Source organism: Diaporthe citri, assembly GCF_014595645.1.
Source record: "Diaporthe citri strain NFHF-8-4 chromosome Unknown scaffold_7, whole genome shotgun sequence".
In the NCBI taxonomy this organism is placed as follows: domain Eukaryota; kingdom Fungi; phylum Ascomycota; class Sordariomycetes; order Diaporthales; family Diaporthaceae; genus Diaporthe; species Diaporthe citri.
This window is the reverse complement of record NW_025064852.1, coordinates 1,408,884-1,428,030: the sequence shown is the minus strand read 5'-3', so window position 1 is coordinate 1,428,030 and position 19,147 is coordinate 1,408,884. Positions and strand designations below refer to the sequence as shown.

The window sequence follows — 19,147 nt, the reverse complement described above, 5'->3', positions numbered from 1 at the left end:
GTCAATGCACGCCCGTGGCCGTCCTGTAACAGCATGGCCAATGCGCTGGCCGTTGTGCCTCGTGGTCTTGGCACTCAATGCCCTCGCTCTAGCGTCCGCCCTCCTTTTCCATTCCTCGCCCGTACACATTCCCCAGATCTTGGCACGGCCAATGACCCTTCTCTGGGGAACTGCCCTTCCAACTTGAACGCTTGCCACTGAGCATATCTTGTCCATTCATCGCTGGGGACATAGAGCCGCCCTGCATATTAAGCAGCATCGGGAAACCAGGATACCAGCCTCGCAGGAGGCCACGATGGACTGACTATTGGCATCTCGGCCGCCAGTCCCGTAATGTTTGAGCCTCGTCAAAGTCGAGGTCGTAGGAACACCCCTTCTCACCATCACGACATTTCGTGGCTTGCCCATGACTTCTGTACCCAAAAAGTCAAACTCAAAAAGTCAAACCCAACGAGTTGAACCCGGCCACCTGCCACAGGAAAGATCTGCCGCCTTTGAAGCAGATCGTCTCGTCTTCCTGCAGTGATGGGTGTGGGGTAGGGTCGAGTCGAAGGTGCGAGGGTGGAGCAGGGGGGAGGAGGGGGGGGGGGTTCAGACCAATTCTGGTGATATCGCCTCTGGCATCAACAACTACCAGCCCCCAAGCCCCTGGGCCACCACACCATCCACGAACAACACCACAACCACCCTCACCACCTCACCACCCCTCCCATCCCCAAACTAGCCGCCGACAACCACTTCAAACCCTGTGATACCACTTTTTCAACAAACGAGGTGGCGCAATGGCCAAAGCGGCCGACTTCAAAGACAAAAAGTTGCGGCACCGTCTAACCATCACGCACACCAAGAGGTTGCCTGGCTGGGATCCAATCGAGAGGCAGTAAATCCTGTAAGTCTATGCGGTACCACCTGCGGGTGAATACCGTGCATGTGTGTAAGTCCTCGCAAAGATAGTGATGGGGCGCCTCTGGTGTGTGGTGGTGGTCGGTGTCGCGGCTGTTGTCTTCAGCCACCTCCTCATTTTTTGGCCTTCTCTCTTTTCTTTCCCATGTTCACTACACGTCTCTTCTGTTCTTCAGGGTTCTCTTTTGGTGTTCCTTTCGTTGTCTTCTCTCCTTCACGACGTCGCTCGTCGCGGGCGGGTCTGGGTGACTGTTATCGGGACTGTTACAGTTCAGGCCGTTGCTGATTCCCACCAAGACGGATCATTGCGCCATCTGATTGTGGCTTTTGATTCACGTTTTGTCTTGAGGTGGTCTTGCTTCGCTGGCCGAGTCGCGGCCTCCACCGTTCGATGCCTCGTGTGGCCCGCGACTTGTCTTTCCGACCCATGGATTGTTGATGTCCTCCGGTACCACCTCCGATTTGTCCTCGCCAAGGAACACCTGTATTGTGGGCGGCTCGGGGTCTCGTTCTCGTTCTATCAAGCCGAAGCACGCTTGCCCGTTGGGGGCGGCAACCTTGACAGCTCTCTTCAGATCGGACAGTAACGTGGCTAGCTTCCGAAGCGCAACTTGATGCCTCTCATCTTTCTCCCATTCCCTGCATGCTGCGGAGGCGTCAATTTTGGTCACTTTGTTGATGATGTCCTCACGATCTAGGCGAGCTCTCAAGAGCAACGGAGTGCGACTGAACCAGAAACTGTCAATCGGGAGGCCCTTCGATGGGCGCCCACTGCGGCGGACCTGTATCATAGCAGCCTCACCCTGGGGATGACATCCCTTCCCCACCACTGACCCCACCGGGCTCGTTGACGAGGACGATTGGAGCTCTCCGGGAGATGTACTGCACAGAGCATCGACCCTGCCCTGAACCACGCAGTTGAGATGCCCGAGGCTATACTGCACGCCACCATAGTGAGTGCCGTGTTCGAGGCCCGGTGGCATTTTGGTACAACCCTTCCTGACAGCGGACCGCAGAGTCTCACGTTCAGTGTGACCGGGCGGCAGTAGAGTTGGATCATTTGTAGGAAGAACTGGAAAGTACGGATACGTGATCCCCAGGAGAATTTCAAAAGCATGCCAAGCAGCGAAGCATGGGTGATGATGTCGACTTGATCGTGCCGGAACTCAGCCGACGTCGTGTGTGCAGTAAGCATAAGCATGCTGAATGCCTTTGAATGGTGGTCTTGAGGCTGGGTCTTGTCGAGAGCCTCTTTAGGGAGATGGACGGGTAGTTTCGAATCCTTCCAAAAAGGAGGGGAACCTACCAGTGAGGAAAACCTAATCAACTCTGACGCTGCAGAGAGAGCAGAGGCCGGATGACTTAGGTTTGACCAACAGTTGACATGTCACTGACCTGGTACAAAACTGCGAGACCCATCTCCGGGCTTGGTATTGAAGGTGCTGACAACCTGGTATCCCGAGTCCTGCGAGACGGCAACTGGTCAAGGTTCCAGTTCCCGGCTGGATATTTCCAAGATCTTTTCACCAAGTCCGACAGTAAATTCCAGGTCACGAGGATCCTAGTATTTTAAGAGCTGCGGGTTGACCTGTAACGTCACCCGAGTGAGTGAGTGAGTACAACACATTCCATAGCAGGGATATAGTGAGAGATACAATCCCCGGGGTTCTGGTGAGGTTGCTACCAACCTTCATTCCGGCAACAGATGACCTGTGCTTATATCCTCCTGCTTCGCCCCAAAGGCTTTGCTGAGATTTGTTGACCAAATGGTGATCTTGGAGACCCTGTTGGGTTCGGAAGCTTGAACCGCATTCTTTGCAGATAAACCACGGGTGCCGTTGGGATGTGCCCCTTGTGTTGGTTGTGGGAGTTTGGGAGCTCCCACCTGACACTCCCTGAGCAGGGCCTGCACGACTGTCATCGGTATTGACGTTTGTATAATGAAACGCGGATTGGGGCTTCTTTTCAATGGGTAGAGGCTGTTGGATATCTGCCTTAGGACGTGACGTCCATCGTGGTGCTTGAGGGTGAGCAGCATCGTGCTGGGCCCGAATCAGGGACGTGTTGAACCTGAGCACAGGCCAGCGCCGGCAAGGCAATAAGCAGGGTTGGAGCCTATGGGCCACAATTCGACCGGCAGTGTAGATGAAATGCACTGTCTAGTTTGTGACGGTAGCAAGCGATCATGACATCCTGAGAAGTGGCATCAGGGAGTTGAGTTATGAGAGGTTGTTGGGGGAGGGGGAGGTAAGAGGTTGGAGCACAGACCATCTAGACCCCTGCACCTGCACCTAGATATCCACTGTGTGCACCTGCATTTCACATTTATTACTGTATAATTCACATTCCGGGCTCCCTTGGTTCCTGGCAATGCTCTTTACTTTGTGGCCAGAGGCTCCCTAAGACCGGGAGCCAACAGTCAAGCGACATCCCAAAATCTCTGATCTACCCATCTGCCCCTATCTCAGGGCAGAGCTCATCCTGGGACATTCTCTCGAGTACAAGCGCCATCTCCCCTGAGATAGGAACTATGGGTACGTGAGGATTTTGGAAAATCAGAAAGATATTTAAGCTTGGACAGCGTGAATGAGCTTTTCAAAATGAACACTGACAATGTTGGCACCCCCACTACCTTGCATTGCTGACATCAACGCCAAATCAGCACATTTTCTCCGAGAAAAGGCAGAATTTTCACATCAGTGTCTTACATATTATAAAGTATAGAGCTTGGGTGGTATGGTGGTATGTAATATGCTTTTTTGTGGAAGAATGAAAAGCAAACAACAAGGGAAGTGAAGCTTGAAGCTCAAGGAGATGTTGTTGAAGGAGAGCCTGCTGTGGCTGGTGGCTGTGGCTTTCAGTGCTAGCCAGATGTGGACTAGCGCCTTATAGGTCAAGCTCCTTCCCAGCTGTCCCTCTCCTCGCTTGGGCCTGCTGAAAGACTCTATTTTCACAACGTCCCGCCAGCCACCCACCAAACTCGTCCGCTCCTAATCCTTCCCACCTTCCTCCACGAAACCCATCAGCAACAGCCTCAATCACACTCTCCTTCTTCCCCTCGTCTACACTCCGCGATCCCCTCAAGCACTTGCTGATGAAGATAATCTTTTCAACTTTACTTTCCTGCATTAATCAATTCTACTTTGCTCGATCTGGATGATCCAGGTCCAGGCTCCCCGCCGCCATGTCTGACTTCCTTGGGTTCGTGTCCTCTGCTGCCTCCGCCTCTGTGTCAAGCTCAATCGCGAGAGCCATGACCTGTCTGCCTTGCAGCCACTAACCATCGTCGCTACAGAGCTCGCATCTCCCTCATATCCAAAAGCGACATTCGGTACGAGATCCTGCCTATGCAGCCTGCGCTGTTGACACGTTGAGTTCCAGTGTCGGCTGACTGACATACCCCACAGCTATGTCGGCACCCTCTACGAAATCAACTCGAACGAGTCCACCGTCTCCCTAGAGAACGTCAGATCACATGGCTCTGAGGGCCGGAAGGGTGATCCCTCCGAGGAGGTCTCCGCGTCCGACCAGGTCTACGACTTCATCGTCTTTCGAGGTAGCGATGTGAAGGATCTGCGCATTGAGGAGGGTCCAGCTGCGCCCAAGGAGAACCAGCCTCCTATGCCCAACGACCCAGCCATTGTCGGTGGTGTGAGTTTCTGCCCCGTTTCCCAGTCGCATCGACTATCCTCCCTTCAGCATGATGAAATATTTCGGATGTAAAGTTTATTTCTTGTCTGAATTGCGCAAACAACCCCATGTTGATATTTCCGTTGCCTTCCTTCTGATCAAGCTGTCCTCGCACACTACTGTTACCACCGCTACCTCGGCGGAGCCCCAAGCTAATGCTTCGACTCCTAGGCTCGCGCTCATCCAGGACGGGCACCTGGCGCCAACCAACCTCCTGGCCCCAACGGTCCTCCCGGCCCTCCTGGCGCACCTGGATTCCAAAATCCCAACATGTTCCCTCCTTACCCTCCTCCACAAGGCTGGGGCCGACCTGGTCCTGGCCCTCCTGGACCTGGTGGATTTGGCATGGGATACCCTCCTCAGGGATGGTTCCCACCTGGGCAGGCTTTCCCGCCCAACGGGCCGGGCCCCTGGAACAACTACCCCTTCCCCCCTGGCCCGCCTGGTGGCCCGCCAGGTCCTCCCGGCATGCAGCAGCAAGGGCAGCAGCAGCAGCGACAGACACCAGGAATGTCTCCCAACGCCATGTCATCTCAGGCGGACAACAAGCCAACACCCATTGGTGGAGCCGCAGACTTGTCCAGGGGTCCTGGTCCAGCTCCTGTTGAGATGCCCTCGGAGTCTCGAGTCCCAATCCCATCGTCCGCAGCCCCAGCGCCCACGCCTCCGGTGGCGTCTAAGCCGTCCGCTGAGGAGGTCAAGGTCACGGCTGCCTTGCTGGAAAACCAGAAGCCTGGAGCCCCATCAGCCCCAGGCAAGCAGATTCCCACTGGCCCCAAGGGCTTGACCAAGATCACCCCAGCGGTGCCTCTTCCCGCTGCCTTGACAGCTAGGTCAACGCAGTCGACGGTCGCCGCCAGTGCCAATGTGAACAACACGTCCACAAACCCTGCCTCCTCGGCTGCCGCTCTTAGGGACGCGACGGAAGCAGCGAGGGCTGCGGTAGCTGTTGCTATGGCCAAGCTCGAGCAGCCAGGTGGATCCGCTGGCCCAGCGGCTCTTCCAGCGAATGGTAACGGTGTGGACAACCTGACCAACAAGGTCAACGAGATGAGAGTCAGCTCTGGACGATCTGGCGTCCAAAACGGGCGTGGCCGTGGCCGTGGTGGAGCTCGTCACACCAAGGTCGAGGTACCAGACTCCGACTTCGATTTCGCGACGGCGAACGCAAAGTTCAACAAGGAGGATGTTGTCAAGGAGAGGATAGCGGGCTCGCCAATAACCGAGACCCCGGTCGATACTGCAGCCGACGGCCAGGCCAGCGCTGCAGCCGAGCCCAAGGAAGTCTACGACAAGGCGAAGTCTTTCTTCGACAACATCTCTAGCGAAGCCAAGGACCGCAAGGCGAACAACGGCCAGAGGCCCGGTGGTCGGGAATGGCGTGCCGAGGAGCAGCACCGCAACATGGAGACTTTTGGCCAAGGTAGTGTTGACGGTGGCTATCGAGGGTATCGGGGACGTGGTCGCGGCCGTGGAGGCCGCGGACGCGGCTACGGCGGTCGTGGCCGTGGAGGCTACCGAGGCCCCCGAAACGACGCGCAGACCGTTCCCCAGTAAGGAAACACCTCTCTCGACACCAATAATTCACTGCATCACACTGCAGGACTCCTCCCCAGCGGAGAGCATAATGACGATACGTTTTCCGGTCTGACACGACTCGGGCCTTGTCCCGTCTGCATCATTTCACGGCACTAAAATGTCTTTCTCCCATGGTCATTCGAACCATTGTACCACCACGACGAATCACAGCCGCCTGCTACGAACCTCACTTTCTGCTCAAGCAGGCGCGGCGAAGGGGCAACCAGACTCGGAGGCTCTTCCTTTTTCTTTAGCATGCGACTCTGTTTTATACCGACGAGGACGAGATCCTGAAGCGTGCAGTGGCACTGGCGTAGGGCAGGGGCAAAGGGCTGACTAGGCGTCTGAACGGAAGGAAATTTCACTTTTGCTTTTATTTGACACAGCATGCAAGGGGAGGTGTTTCATTGGCATTGAAATGAGCGAACGGAAGGGAAGGAAAGCAAAAGCGGCTGTTCCACGGTCAGACGGCGTCTTTCTCGAAGAGAGGAGATGGATGAAAGAAGGAAAAAAATGGTAAAGGGTGAGGTTGGATCTCGATCTTCGTGGTTTCGTCCTCGGTTACCTACGAGCCCATCAAGGTATGTCTGGAGCGAGGCAAAGCGGTGGACAGGAAACTCAAACCAAACCACATCTCATCGAATGATGATCACTCAAAAAAGATAATGCTGAGAAAGAACTGCTCGGGTTGGGCTATTCGAGCGAACTTTTTCTCTTTTTTTTTGAGGCTGGACAAAGCTAGATACTCTTCCGTGGTCTCGGCTGTTTGCTCTGGGCCACCTTTGTTGTGTGGTCTGGGACAGCATGGGGAGGATGAACTCCAACCTTCAAGGGGTGGGTCATCTCAATGACAATATCCGTTCCGGCCTCATATCTTGCTCCTTGTTGAGAATACTTTCGCCGTGATATGTGTATGTGCTCCATGCGACGTGTGCTTGTTCTCATCATATATACGGATCGGAGCTGGTCGCGGTGGTGCTCGACTGGAAAGTGCAGTGAGTACGTCTTGGGCCTTCAACTGTATATCCTAACGACCACGAGTCGTTCTTGATCATGGGAACAACGGAACTCTTTGTTTGGACGGGGAAACCCATCTGGATACGAACCAATCGAGGCGCTTGAGTCGAATGGGAAGCCACAGTCACATTTTTTAAGATGACGGCCGCCACAAACGGAAGCGTTCCAGGATTGACACCTGGTATCGCTGCTTCGTTAGAGGCTCTTTGTGGGAAGGGAACAGAAGGTTTGCCGAGCGTTGATTAACCAGCGAGACAGCACGAGCATTAATATTAGCCATTGGCTGTAGAATGTATTTGATATACTGTGAAGGGTGTGTGTATTAGACACAGCAGCCGCTGGATGGCCCACACACACCGCGACCACCCCTACACTGGCAAGATTCCCTCTCGTGATACCCTCTTGCGCTGTACAGGTACTGGAACATATCGCCATCCATCCACCCTCACGACAGCATCCCGACGATCTCCTGGATAGCCCCGGCCACCAGCTCCGGGTTCTCGGGCTGCAGCCCCGCGAGGCCGACGTCCCCGTCGTCGTCATCCTCAGACCCGTCCTCGCTGTCCGACCCATAGTCCACCAGCCCCGTCCCCGGCTTCTTGATGCTGCCGTTCGTCGGCGCCGGCGCAGATGTGGCTTCCTCCTCAGGCGGGCCATCGTCCCCATCGTCTTCATCATCGGCTATCGCACCCCTTTGGGGCGGCCGAGAAGATGCCCAGAAGCCGTCTCGTGCATCCACGTCTTCGTCCTCGTCGCTCGAGCTGTCCGGGTCGCTACTACTAGTATCCGCGCGGACTGCCGCAGCTGACTTTGTTGGGGCCCGAGGGTGCGCCAACACCTCGTCGCCGTCGCTGTTGACCTCGCCCTCCTCGGCATCCTGGTCGCCGCCCCGCTGTTGCCTCGCAGAATGTACCCGGCCACCGCGGCCCTTGCCTCGGCCGCGCGCCGCAGCAGCAGCAGCACCGCCCCGACCGCGCTGGGCACCACCACCACCTGCTGCCGATGGCCGCACGGGGATTCCGGCCTCGCCGACGGCCTGGCGCTTGTGAGACTGCTGGCGCGCGTTGTCGTCCTTGGGGCCGGCCTTCCGCTTCGCCGCGGCCGATTGTCGCTTGCTGTTTGCGCGGCGCTCCGTCGAGCCGAGGATGTGGCCCTCGGGCAGCGGTGGGGATGATGATGATTCCGGTGCCTGTGCCGTTGTCGAGGACGGGTCCGATTCCGGGGGAAGGACATAGATGGTAGGGAACTCGAGGACGGTGCGCCCCCGCAGCGCGGCCCCCATGCCGTCGGTGGCCTCGACGGGGATGAGCTCCCTCGGCTTGCCTGCGACGGTCAGCGGCCTCAGCAGGTAGAACCTGTGACGCCTGCGCGCGTCTACCTCCTCGTCCGCCTGCCACGACGTTGCGGTCGCGGCCGCGTCGCTTGCCCAGGCGCCCGTGAAGGGGTTCTGCGTCGGATATTGCGCCCTCGTGGGCCATGCCGCTGAGTGGCAGTCCTGCATGGCGCCACCGCCCCGTCGTCTGTCCTCCTTGACCTCGCGGATGAGGACCTTCTTGTGCCGCCCGGCTCGGGCCATCTCGATTTCCTCGTCGTCCGAAGCGTCCTCGTCCGCTTGGTGACCCTTCTTGTACCACGCCATCGAGTTTCCCAGCGCCTTGTACAGCGGCGTCGTCTCGAGCGCCTTGTGTCGTATCCTCGTGTGTTTCTTGAGCTCCTCCCCCGACTCCCCGCCGCCGCCGTACACGATCCACTCGACGCACCAGTTGATCCTCCTCGACTTCCTGTTCCAGCTCGTCGTGTTCTCCCTCTGCCTCGTCATCCCGACAGGCATCTGCACCACCTCCACGTTCTCGAGGGCGAGGCGCTGGCGGAGGGTGCGCGTCAGCTGGCTCGCCTTGGCGGGTATGTGTTTCCTGTTGCTACTTCCGCCCCCGTCCGCGCCGTCGCTGTCCTCGCCGTCGGAGCCGAACTGCCTAGGCGCGGCGCCGACGGGATGGAAGCGGACGTTCTCGCCGAACCACTGCTTGCGGAAGCTGTAGGGGTCGTCGAGCTGGCCCAGCTCCTTTTCCGAGAAGAGCTGCCGCTCGTCGACGATCTCGCGCTGGTTGCGCTCGCGCTCGCGCTCGATCGAGGACAGGAAGTTGTAGTCGTGGTCGACGCCGGCCGGGGTCTTGAGCTTGGAGGCGGGCATGTAGGCCGTGGGGTCGCGCTTGCCCGAGCAGTTCGCCCATGATTTGTGCTTCTTGTTGCATGCCAGCGAGCAGGTGTGCGAGTTGCAGCCCGGGCAGGTGTACTTGGGCGTGCTGATGTGGCAGATGCTGCACAGCGTGTTGAGCAGCGGGTCAGCCATCTTGGCCGGCGCATGGGTTGTGATACACCTCGTGTGCTGGGGGTTTGTGTTTATCACTGCTTTTCAGTATTAGAGGAAACCAATTGTATGAAGTAATTACTTCAGAAGAAAACAATGCCAAAGAGTATGTCAATGCCGTGATGTGAATGTCAAGTTTTTGTTCTCCATTGGACTTCCTGCTGGGGAAGTCAAATAAATTATGGGTGTTATCGATAAGGTGCGGTTGATAGCGATAAGCTGCTGGAGTGCTGTGCCTGACACATGCAAATCGGGCGTCTTCACTCCTTCTCATCAACTCAATCATAAGCCTTGAGGCAAGCATCTATACCGCCTTCCAGTCTTTATCACTTTTATATGGAATTTGAAAACATTCAGTCTGAGCAGAATCATGAAAGGGGTAGCCAAAGTTGCTCTGACGGCGACCTCGAAATCCGTACCTAAGTTCTACGGGCAGGCCAAAGAACTTGTTCAGAATGGCCTCGAAAACAACACAGGGTCATATTTTGCGGCGTAGGTTGAGAATAGCCTACAAGGCATTGGACCTCGGAATCAATGGACTCGGTACGCAGCCGACCAAAGGGCGTGCCTGACAGGCTGGAACCAGAGGGATTCCCCGTGTCGGCCGCCAACGGCGCCGGCACTGTATTTTGTGAGCTGGACCTGTTCGACATTTCTATACCTATTATGTCGTTTCATTGCTCTTGAGGCCGGGCAATGAATTGGGTCGGCACACTCCAAGCAACGTTGCTGAGAACGCCGTTGCATGTGCCTATGGACGTCACATGTAGGTCACACAGCAGTCCCCGGGTTGACTGTAGCAATGGCCCGGGGTAGGGACCCGATGATTTCTGCACGTAGGATGGTTCTTTCTCCCCGAATGGCACATTGTACAAACCCAAAGTGCAATCCTCATAATATGCCTCTCACCGACACGTGAATGAGGACATCGCGATTTCCTCGCTAATTCGACCGCTTGTCCCCGGATCATCGCTCCCTTTCGTCACACAAGCAGGATACACAGAGGATAAGCAGAAAGATGCTCACTGGAGCAGATCCCAAGCATCATCACAAGCCATGCAGATCACGACGGCATACAATAAGCACCAACCAGTAAGACAGGTATCCCGGTCTGCATCATCACAGTCCGAGCCGAAACTATATTCTTCGTTCTGTTGAATTGAGCGCGGGTGTTTCGACTGAGACCGAGAAATTTCGGTGTGTGCTGCCCTCACCGCAGAAGACCAGTTCCGTTTCTTCGCCACTCAGCTATTCAACGGCAATCGAAAGGCCGGCCTCGCACGACCTCTGCAATGCCAGTTCTGCTCTCCTCGTGTACCCGTTCGCTTGAACGGGAAAAGCCACGGCCGGGAACATTCCCAGCTAAATGCGTGCACGACTCTCTGAAGCGCTCAAAAGTTCTGAGACCACAGCCAACACTGTCCAGTGAAGGCCACGAGAATCGTACCCGCATCATGCCAGGGGGCGCACAAGATATGCGCCGTCCTGGTGACAGCGTCCTAGGCGCATGCTGCTCAACGTCACATGGCCCTGCCACTCGACGAAGCCAAGCCACCACACGTGGAACAAAAGCCACAACGAAGGAGAAGAAGAGGCTGCCTGCATGTTGCCGGGTCCCGTAGCTTGTTGACTATACAGCACAGAGCACAGAGTCTTCTCTGGGGGGCTGATATAGCAAGTTTGGGACCCAATCTGTTGGACCGTATGCGGCATGACTTCTTCTCCCATGCATTATTCACAAGCCTGGTGCGCCGCATGTCCGCATCAGCCTAACAATACAGAGCAATAAATGTCGTCACACACGACGTTGTGTCGTGCTGCCCATATGTCCGCTCCAGGCGCAGGGATTCCAGGTACTTAGATGGGTCGATGGCTGATGCGTCTGAAGCTTTGGACAGACAGGGTAGAACTCGGCTGCCTAGGGTGCTGAGCGTCTGAATCCAATCGGCCGCTTGCTCTAAATGCAAACCATGACGATATCTGAGGAGTGGAAAATTTCGAGACGAATTGGCAGACTGACAGCCAAGTGCCCCGCCACCTCAGAACGGCGATTTTAGCCACATTGCTGGCGCTTCAGCTGTGGTCGGCGGGGCTTTCCTTTGCTTTTTTTGCTGCGCGGTTTTACCTCAACGGATAAGACTCGCTGTCCCGAGGCCTCATCGACGATCAGCTCCGGGAATCAGAATGAGTTGCTCATTGCAAATTCTGCTGTTCTGCAGTCTGGATTTGTTGAGGGACTCGTTTGCCATTTCATGCGTCAACCCCGGGCCGAGAGCTCCCGCGAGGATGATGATGGAGGGTACAGGGGCATCAAAGCCGTGCTTCCGTCAAGGTTGAGACAAATTTCGGGACCCTTGGTTCTTTTTGTACGGAGCAGTGCTCCAACAAATGTGCTGATTTGCGTGGGACCCCCTGTATTGCCAATTTGTTGGCGGCGTATGCTGCACAAGCGGCTCTTCGAACAGGGCCGCTGAGCTGCCCGGGCCGGTCGCGAGCAATGGTGTGGCACGAATGGGGGAATTTGTCGCTCAAACCTAGCCTTTGCTAATCCGATCGCATCGGACTGCATCAAGGATCTGCCACACGGATGCGAGTGGTAATCCAAGGATGAAGATAGGTAGTCGTGCGGGTTGGGGCCGGGGAAGCTAGAACAACGAAGAGGGGCTTCAATGTCGCATCGGATTACGAACACATCAACAGCGGCCCTCTGTCTGTGGTTTGGGCGTTGTTTTGGGCTGGACAGGGTAGGAATCGAAGAGGTGGTTGGTCCGAGGAGCTGCGAGTGTGAGGGCATGACGGCCACTATATCAAGACATGAGATGGCGGCGATGTCACCATCTTGGTTTGAGCCCAATGGATGGCCAGAGACGTGATTGTTGGGAGGCTTTCTTGTCTCTCGTAAACAACACTGCGCGTCAAGCCCAAGGGCGGCGCTCGAGCATGTGAAAGGCCTACCAAAGCAATCTAATTTGTGCCCCTGTTCCGTCAGCTCGGGTTGAACTGTGGGGCAGCACAGTAGGTCGACAGCGCACCCATGTCACAAGCCTACATTGATCAGTGGCGTGGCCCGTTATGCGGAACCTGAGGCGTGATATCAGGGCGCACGCAAGTCATCAGGAGCCCATGTGATGTCGGATGGCCTGCATGTCGAGCAGTTCATTCCACGATGCTTGTGTCATTGTGCGGGCACCAAAGAATGCGGCAGTTGAGCCAGCCAGCCAGCCACCTCGTGCTGTGTCACATGCAGATGGGACTGCCAGTTGACAGCCCTGTCATAAGGCAATTTGGGCGGATCAAGCCGCTTTTGGCCATCCCATGAAATTGCCCCGTCGGAGCCCGTAATGAGCGAGGTGGGTAGCCATTGAGGAGTCTCTCGGCTGCAACATGTGGCGTGATGTTGGCGTGGTGTGGGTTGGTGAAGCCGTCGTGACAGGACGACCTTCATTTATTTGACATGTGCTTTCCGACGGCCTGGTCCAGCCTGGCCCGGACTAGAGGCTGTCGTGATGCTGTTGATAGCATCGGGTATCTCGGACCCGGGGAGGTGAGCAACTGCGGCCGTCAGAGTTATACAGGGTCACCTTCCGAGGTTGAGCTCCCTGGTCCTTGAGTGTGGGGTGGCCCGATTGAGTTTGTCAGAGACTTTGGATGACTTTTTGTCGTCTTCTTCCTCGCTCGGGTGATTGATGCTCCATTCTCCCAACCTCGTCAGCCACGGCGGGGCAAGGCAGGGAGAGGAGGAACAATTGCTCCCGCGTTTGGGTGATACAGCATGCGGTGTCGCCCCGTCTATTGGAGGCTGCTGTACGACGGACAGAGACGCTCGAGGTGAGATCAAGGAGGATATAAACGGCTTCCCCGGCGTCAGGAAGACGGATGCCAGGCAATAAATGTAGGCAGGGAAGGGCGAACCAGCGCAGCCAATTCGAATGATGGTATGGATCTGTTGAAGCCAATTGCTACCGAAGCATGTTTGTCGCCCGTATCAGAGCTGCAGATTTTGATGAAGGGCGATGCCATGCGAGCACAAGGAAGGTTACCAGGACCGTGATTGGGCGCCGACAGTTTGAAGAGGGGATTTGGTGAGAGGCAGGAGGAGGAGAGCTGCTTTTGCTGGTGGAGGCGAGCAAGCTCGAAGCAGCTTGAGCCACCTTTCACATGCTTTGGACAGGCATCAGAACAGGGTTCTTGAGGGCAAGGGGGGCCCCGGCCTGGCAGCTTCTTTTGCACAGCGCAACGGCAAGCCCCGCCAAGCGCTCAGGATGTATGCTCATGTACCTCTCTGGATGTGTGGATGTGTGGATGTGTGGGTGTGATAGAGGCTCAGGCAACGTCCAGATGCTTTCGACCGACGGACATTTCTGGTAATAGTGCTGCAGCAGTAGCGAGAAGAGTAGATGACAGCGCAGGTAGGCAGGTGCCAGCCGGAGACGCCAGTGGAGAGAAGGTTCTCCCCCCATTCCGTTCTGTCCGGTTCTGTCCCATTCCAGCTGCCTGCCTTCTCCTCCCTTCCCAGGCGGTGGTGTCCAAGAGTACAAAGCAGGTACGCCGTTACATAAGACTTGGGTAGGTAGGTACCGGCGAATACCTCTCCTGCCCTCTCTCACATGCCAGCTGCGTGCTTTCCTTATCTGACAGCCAGCAAGGCCCACTCCCCCCACTGCCCACCTTTTTCCCAGTCTCCCATTGATGTTGCGACCGCGCGCGTGGCGTCAGTCCACTCGATAACCACACAACAATCTTCTGGCAGCACTGGGGGCAGGAAGAAACGCCTTCCTTCTTTTTAGCTTCCATTCCACCACCCGCCTCCTTCCCAAGACTTCCCTTTTTCTTCCCCCCCCCCTTCCTGCTTTCGTGTTCCGGTCCCAGTCTCACATACCAACGCAACCCCTTTGCCCACACGCTATACGCAGTCGCACGCGCTTTGCCCTCAACCTTTTCCCCCCCTCTCTTTTACCTTCACCACTTCCTCTCCACCTCATCATCGCATCACGAGTCAGAAATTAGAACAAGCTTCACACCACACCCTGTGGCTTTGAGACGCACACCCACACGCAGACGCCGCCCTCATCAGCTTGTCAGATCTCAATCGACCTTCCATATACGAGTCAGATCTCGTCCCTTGCTACCTCATCTCAAGCCAGCCCACGCCACTGTCGTCACGTCAGTCACGCTTACGTCCCACAATGTCGGCACCTCAGGTCAACGGTGATGTACCACGGTCTTCATTCCTGAAGGTAAGCACCCTCTTCTGTTCTTCCGCGCCCACTGCACTCCACGGTGAGGCCGTAGCGGAAACCAGCTCCGGGAACCAGTTCCGCAAGCCGGTTGCGCTGAACCCCTCTCTGCACAAAGCCTGCCTTCTTGCACCAGTCTCACGTACTCGGAGCCAAAACTAATTCAACAAAGCACCTGTACAACTACCACATTGTCCATGATGGCATCGAGACGTTCAAGTCGAACCCCTACGGCGCAAAGTCCATCCAGCTCGGCGACTCGGCCTACCAGACCTTTGCCGCTCCCATTGTACCCTACTTCAACGGCCCCTACCAATATGTCCAGCCTTATGTCAAGAAGGCAGACGACCTCGGCGACAAGGCATTGACCAAGGTCGATGAGCGTTTCCCTGTCGTCAAGAAGCCCACCAACGAGCTGTACACCGATGCCAAGGGCATTGTACTGTTCCCCTACCACAAGGGCCTCGAGGGCCGCGACCACGTCTGGAGCACCTACTCCAGCGAGTACAAGAAAGCCAACGGCGGCAATGAGTCCGGCTTCGCTTTGATTTCTACCGGCAAGGCTGCAATCGCCACTGCCCTCGTCATCACCGGCGAGACTGTCAGATTCATTGGTGACTTCCTCCACACGAAGAAGGAGGAGGCCCACAATGCTGTGGACAACAAGGTCAGCAACAATTAGGAGGGGTTTGTGGCCGATTCCACAGCCTCCAGCAGCCGTTATCCGCTCGTGAGCATCGGAGAAACTGTTACCGACCCAAATCGTACATACAATCACCCTCCCCGGGACCCTGTGGAACCTACGCGGCCACGCCGCCCCACCGCATCGGCGAAAAAGACCACTTCAAAGAAGAAGAAGACACCATCGAAGCTGAAGATGACGTCGAGCTCCGAAGAAGACACCACCAGACCGCTCGGGTCTGGTTGAGCTGGGGCGAAGGCACCAAGATATCCCTGTTTCATGCGCTCGCCATCGTGTTGTCTCGTTTTTTCCTTCACATTTCTCACTGTTCTATTACTCACGAGACCACAACTGTCGTTTCATGTCTGTACATGGCCCTTTGCGGGATGGACTGGAATCTGGTTCCCTCAATGTCATCGTGCTCCTGAGCAAGGCTGGATATTATCCAGTCCGCATCTCCAAGACTTTATTGACGACTAAGGCTGTTATTGTTGTTGCTACTGTTGCCGGTGGTGTTGTCAGCGGTCGTAATGGAGAAGTGAAGTTCTGTCGGTGTTCAGAGGGACAAAATAGCTAATAGATTTCTCATTTGGTGAACATGCCGCGCCAGGGCCCGTGATCTGGTCAAGTCTTCTTATCCTTATACATGATCTGTTCTGCACTCCCTCTATTCCATGACAGGAAGTAACTGACCTTCTAGGATGATGTGTCTGTTGCCCATGACGTTCGCCTCTTGTCATTGGCGTGGTGTGATCTTACAGTGCCAATCCATACAGGCCAATGGTCTCATAGCGGACAGGGAAATTGCCTCAATTCTGGCGTGGAACCTGATGATGGGTGTTGGGTCGTGCCAGCCGAGGTTCGGCCATCAGCGGAAGCCAAAACGCCCCCGCTATGTGTTTTCTCGGAGTTTCATTTCGTGGGTCTGGGTTGAGGGAGGGGGCGGCATAGGGGAATTGACGGCAACGCCTATGCTGCTTGAAGAGCTGGATCCTGGGCTCTGCTCACCCGGCCTCAGGCTCGGGGCCGCATGTGAGGGCTGGCTCTGCCTTGTGTCGGTGTGTGCTTCGCGTGCGTGAGGAGGTGTTTTCTCCACACGCGTATGGGTAGAGAATCTTTTGGTCTGAGGATGAGGATCATGACGGTGGTGGTGATGGTGGCGGCGGTGGTGGGTGGGAAGTTGGGGTGAACATGCAATGAGTAGTAGACAGACGGTCGAGGGCTTTCTGTTTCGGTTGTTCTACCTGTCCTCTCAGCCTATTATGCATAGAACTGCTTTAGCTGGAGGGTAGCAGCGGAATTGTCTCCGGCTAGATGATTGGACGGTGGCTGGAACAGCATTTTAATTACTGTCTCAGAAACCTAGCCCCCCCCCCCCCCCAAAAAAAAAAATTCTTTTCCTTCCGGACACGATTAACGTGTGTGTTGTCTGCGGTCGTAGCATTCTTCTTGAATCTTTCGGTGTCATATACGTAGAGTAGCTACGCTTGTGTCAACATCCAGCATCTGATGTGCTCTTGATTCCTTGTACAGATGCCTGCCTGCCAGTCTTGCCAGCCTCAACATCAACGCATGCGCCTGTTTAATTCCCTTAATCACCACATAAATATCTTCACTTCAAGGGTTCTCAATTTTTATTTCTCACTGCACTGCCGAGCCCTGACATATACATATCTTTCCAGGAGGCCTTCCACCCGCTGTCAGGCAAGATCCAGGGCCGCCTGAGATCTGTTCAACTCCAAAATGATGCAGTGGCTCGAGTCGACACGGCAGTTTCGCGTTCTTTCTCCCTCCTGCTTCCAGTCTGCTGAATCTCGCAGCTGTTGACGAACATGAAGAATCGGGTACCAGTCAATATCTGGACCTGTGGGATGCGCGCTCGTAGTCCGGCCAGCCAGGTCCCATCCACGAGGCGGAAGAAAACCCAGTGCCTCCTATGCTCCTCTTGAGCCTATACGCATGGGCTACAACGTTCCAGTGAGTCTGATGGGTTTGTGCTTGCCCCGTATGGGTCTGAAACAAAGTGTAAGCGACAGGCCGGTTGACGGAGCATGGCTGTGCCCGTTGGCTTCCGCGTGCCTCTCTCACCAGTAAGTAGGTTGGCACGGGAAACCAGTTTCAATCTTACCCCGCAGAAGAGGGCAATTATCTCGGTCTTGAACCGAACGGAGTGAAGTGAATTCTGTAGCTGGATGAATAAGCCATTCAGGTTGAGATATGGGCTTGGCCACCACGCGAGTTTGACACAGCAGCACGACATGAAGCCATCCCCCGCTCTCTAGACAGCTGCTCGAGTTTGCTTGGTCCATCGGTATGCGAGCATTCGTGAGATCGTGCGAGGTAATATTTGCAGAACAGCGGAGATGGATGACTCCCTAGGTATCCGCTCCAGCGACGCCCCTTCGAGTCTCTCGCAGCGTCTTCACGATCTCGTGCCGGTCAACTTTTCAACCGCTTGGTCTACAATTGGTCCGGTTAATGGGCGTGCCTTATCTTCCTGACTTCAGGAGTCAATGCCGGAGCATATATATAAGAAGATGCCGCCGGGTCGGGCCAGGCTCGGAGTCCACTTCCAGAGGAAAGCCACAGCTTATAGAGCACATAGGCGACGATGAACCGCAAACATCGGTGTACACTGGTACAAGCCCACCGCACACAAATCGGCCCAGGCAGTTACGGCTCGCCGCCAAAATGACAGAGCTTCGTGAGCATGCGTGAGTTCAACCATCCAGTGGATAAATGCACGTGCCTAGTAAACACCCACACGGTATGGCGACTATCCTCACCGCGCAATGCCACAGAGGAACCCGTGGGCGAAAGTGGGACCTTCTGGCGCCCGCCCACGCGAAAAGAAAGTGAGCCATCACACACATGCACGACAACAGCCCAGCGGGACGGACCGCTAAAAGACAGAGTGGACATGCGGTTGACGTGCTCACCTTTTGCCCACTGCATAGACAGGCTCTGATCCGAACAAACAGAACACTGCTCGTTGATCGAACATAAAGGCCCCATCGTCCGCGCACCTCAGGGCTGAGCAGGTCGTGCCTCGGCCGACAGCCCCGAAGCCCGCTTCCCGCTTCCGCCCTCTTGCGAAAAAAAAAAAAAAAAAACCACGGTCTACAGCCACGAGGTAACCCCCAGGCACGCATCCGACCGCAGCTGGCAGGTTGCGGTGTGAGCGCGCTGAGCAAATCTTGACAGGTGGAGGCGAGGACCGTCCCACCAACCTTAATCGCGTGCCCCTGGGTTCAGATATACGACTTCCAGCCTCCATTGGAACGGGGCCGCCAAAATTCAGGGCTGCTGGGTGACTTGCTGGGGCTCCATCACTAGGCACCCGCGGCAGTGACTTTTTCCCTTTCTCTGTGTGGGGTGGTGGCTTTGGGTGGCGGCTGTGGGAGGCATCCCACAGATAACTTGGGTCTACGCCATTGTCCTGAACCACGCGGCGACCCCATTCAGGCATCTCTCGGCGTGCGGCCCGCAGAAATTTTGTCAGGCCTCGGGTCGACTCGACAGAACTAAATGTTCTGCCGAGGACTTCGATCCAGTGGAAGCCTCCCTCGTGTTGCTCTCGGGCACGGGGAATATAGTGGGAGAGCCCCACCGATTTCCCGGGCACCATGCTTGGCCCGGCCGTGGATCTCGGGTCATTGGGAACCTGTTTTT

General features: G+C 56.0%; 4 protein-coding genes across 4 annotated transcripts; 2 read left to right on the top strand and 2 right to left on the bottom strand.

The window, feature by feature from the left end:
* Positions 1-1,235: 1,235 nt before the first annotated feature.
* On the bottom strand, positions 1,236-1,886 carry INS49_013631 (uncharacterized protein; the record flags this gene model as incomplete). Its single annotated transcript, XM_043174328.1, has 1 exon — positions 1,236-1,886. One exon carries the CDS (start codon positions 1,884-1,886, stop codon positions 1,236-1,238), a length of 651 nt encoding a protein of 216 aa, XP_043021273.1.
* A 2,201-nt stretch (positions 1,887-4,087) lies between these two features.
* INS49_013630 (uncharacterized protein) lies at positions 4,088-6,150 on the top strand (the record flags this gene model as incomplete). Its single annotated transcript, XM_043174327.1, has 4 exons — positions 4,088-4,104; positions 4,199-4,234; positions 4,311-4,554; positions 4,765-6,150. The coding sequence occupies 4 exons, from the start codon at positions 4,088-4,090 to the stop codon at positions 6,148-6,150; spliced, it is 1,683 nt and encodes a 560-aa protein (XP_043021272.1).
* Positions 6,151-7,633: 1,483 nt separating this feature from the next.
* INS49_013629 (uncharacterized protein) lies at positions 7,634-9,538 on the bottom strand (the record flags this gene model as incomplete). Its single annotated transcript, XM_043174326.1, has 1 exon — positions 7,634-9,538. One exon carries the CDS (start codon positions 9,536-9,538, stop codon positions 7,634-7,636), a length of 1,905 nt encoding a protein of 634 aa, XP_043021271.1.
* Positions 9,539-14,742: 5,204 nt separating this feature from the next.
* Positions 14,743-15,475, top strand: INS49_013628 (uncharacterized protein; the record flags this gene model as incomplete). Its single annotated transcript, XM_043174325.1, has 2 exons — positions 14,743-14,793; positions 14,966-15,475. The coding sequence occupies 2 exons, from the start codon at positions 14,743-14,745 to the stop codon at positions 15,473-15,475; spliced, it is 561 nt and encodes a 186-aa protein (XP_043021270.1).
* Between the last annotated feature and the right edge of the window lie 3,672 nt (positions 15,476-19,147).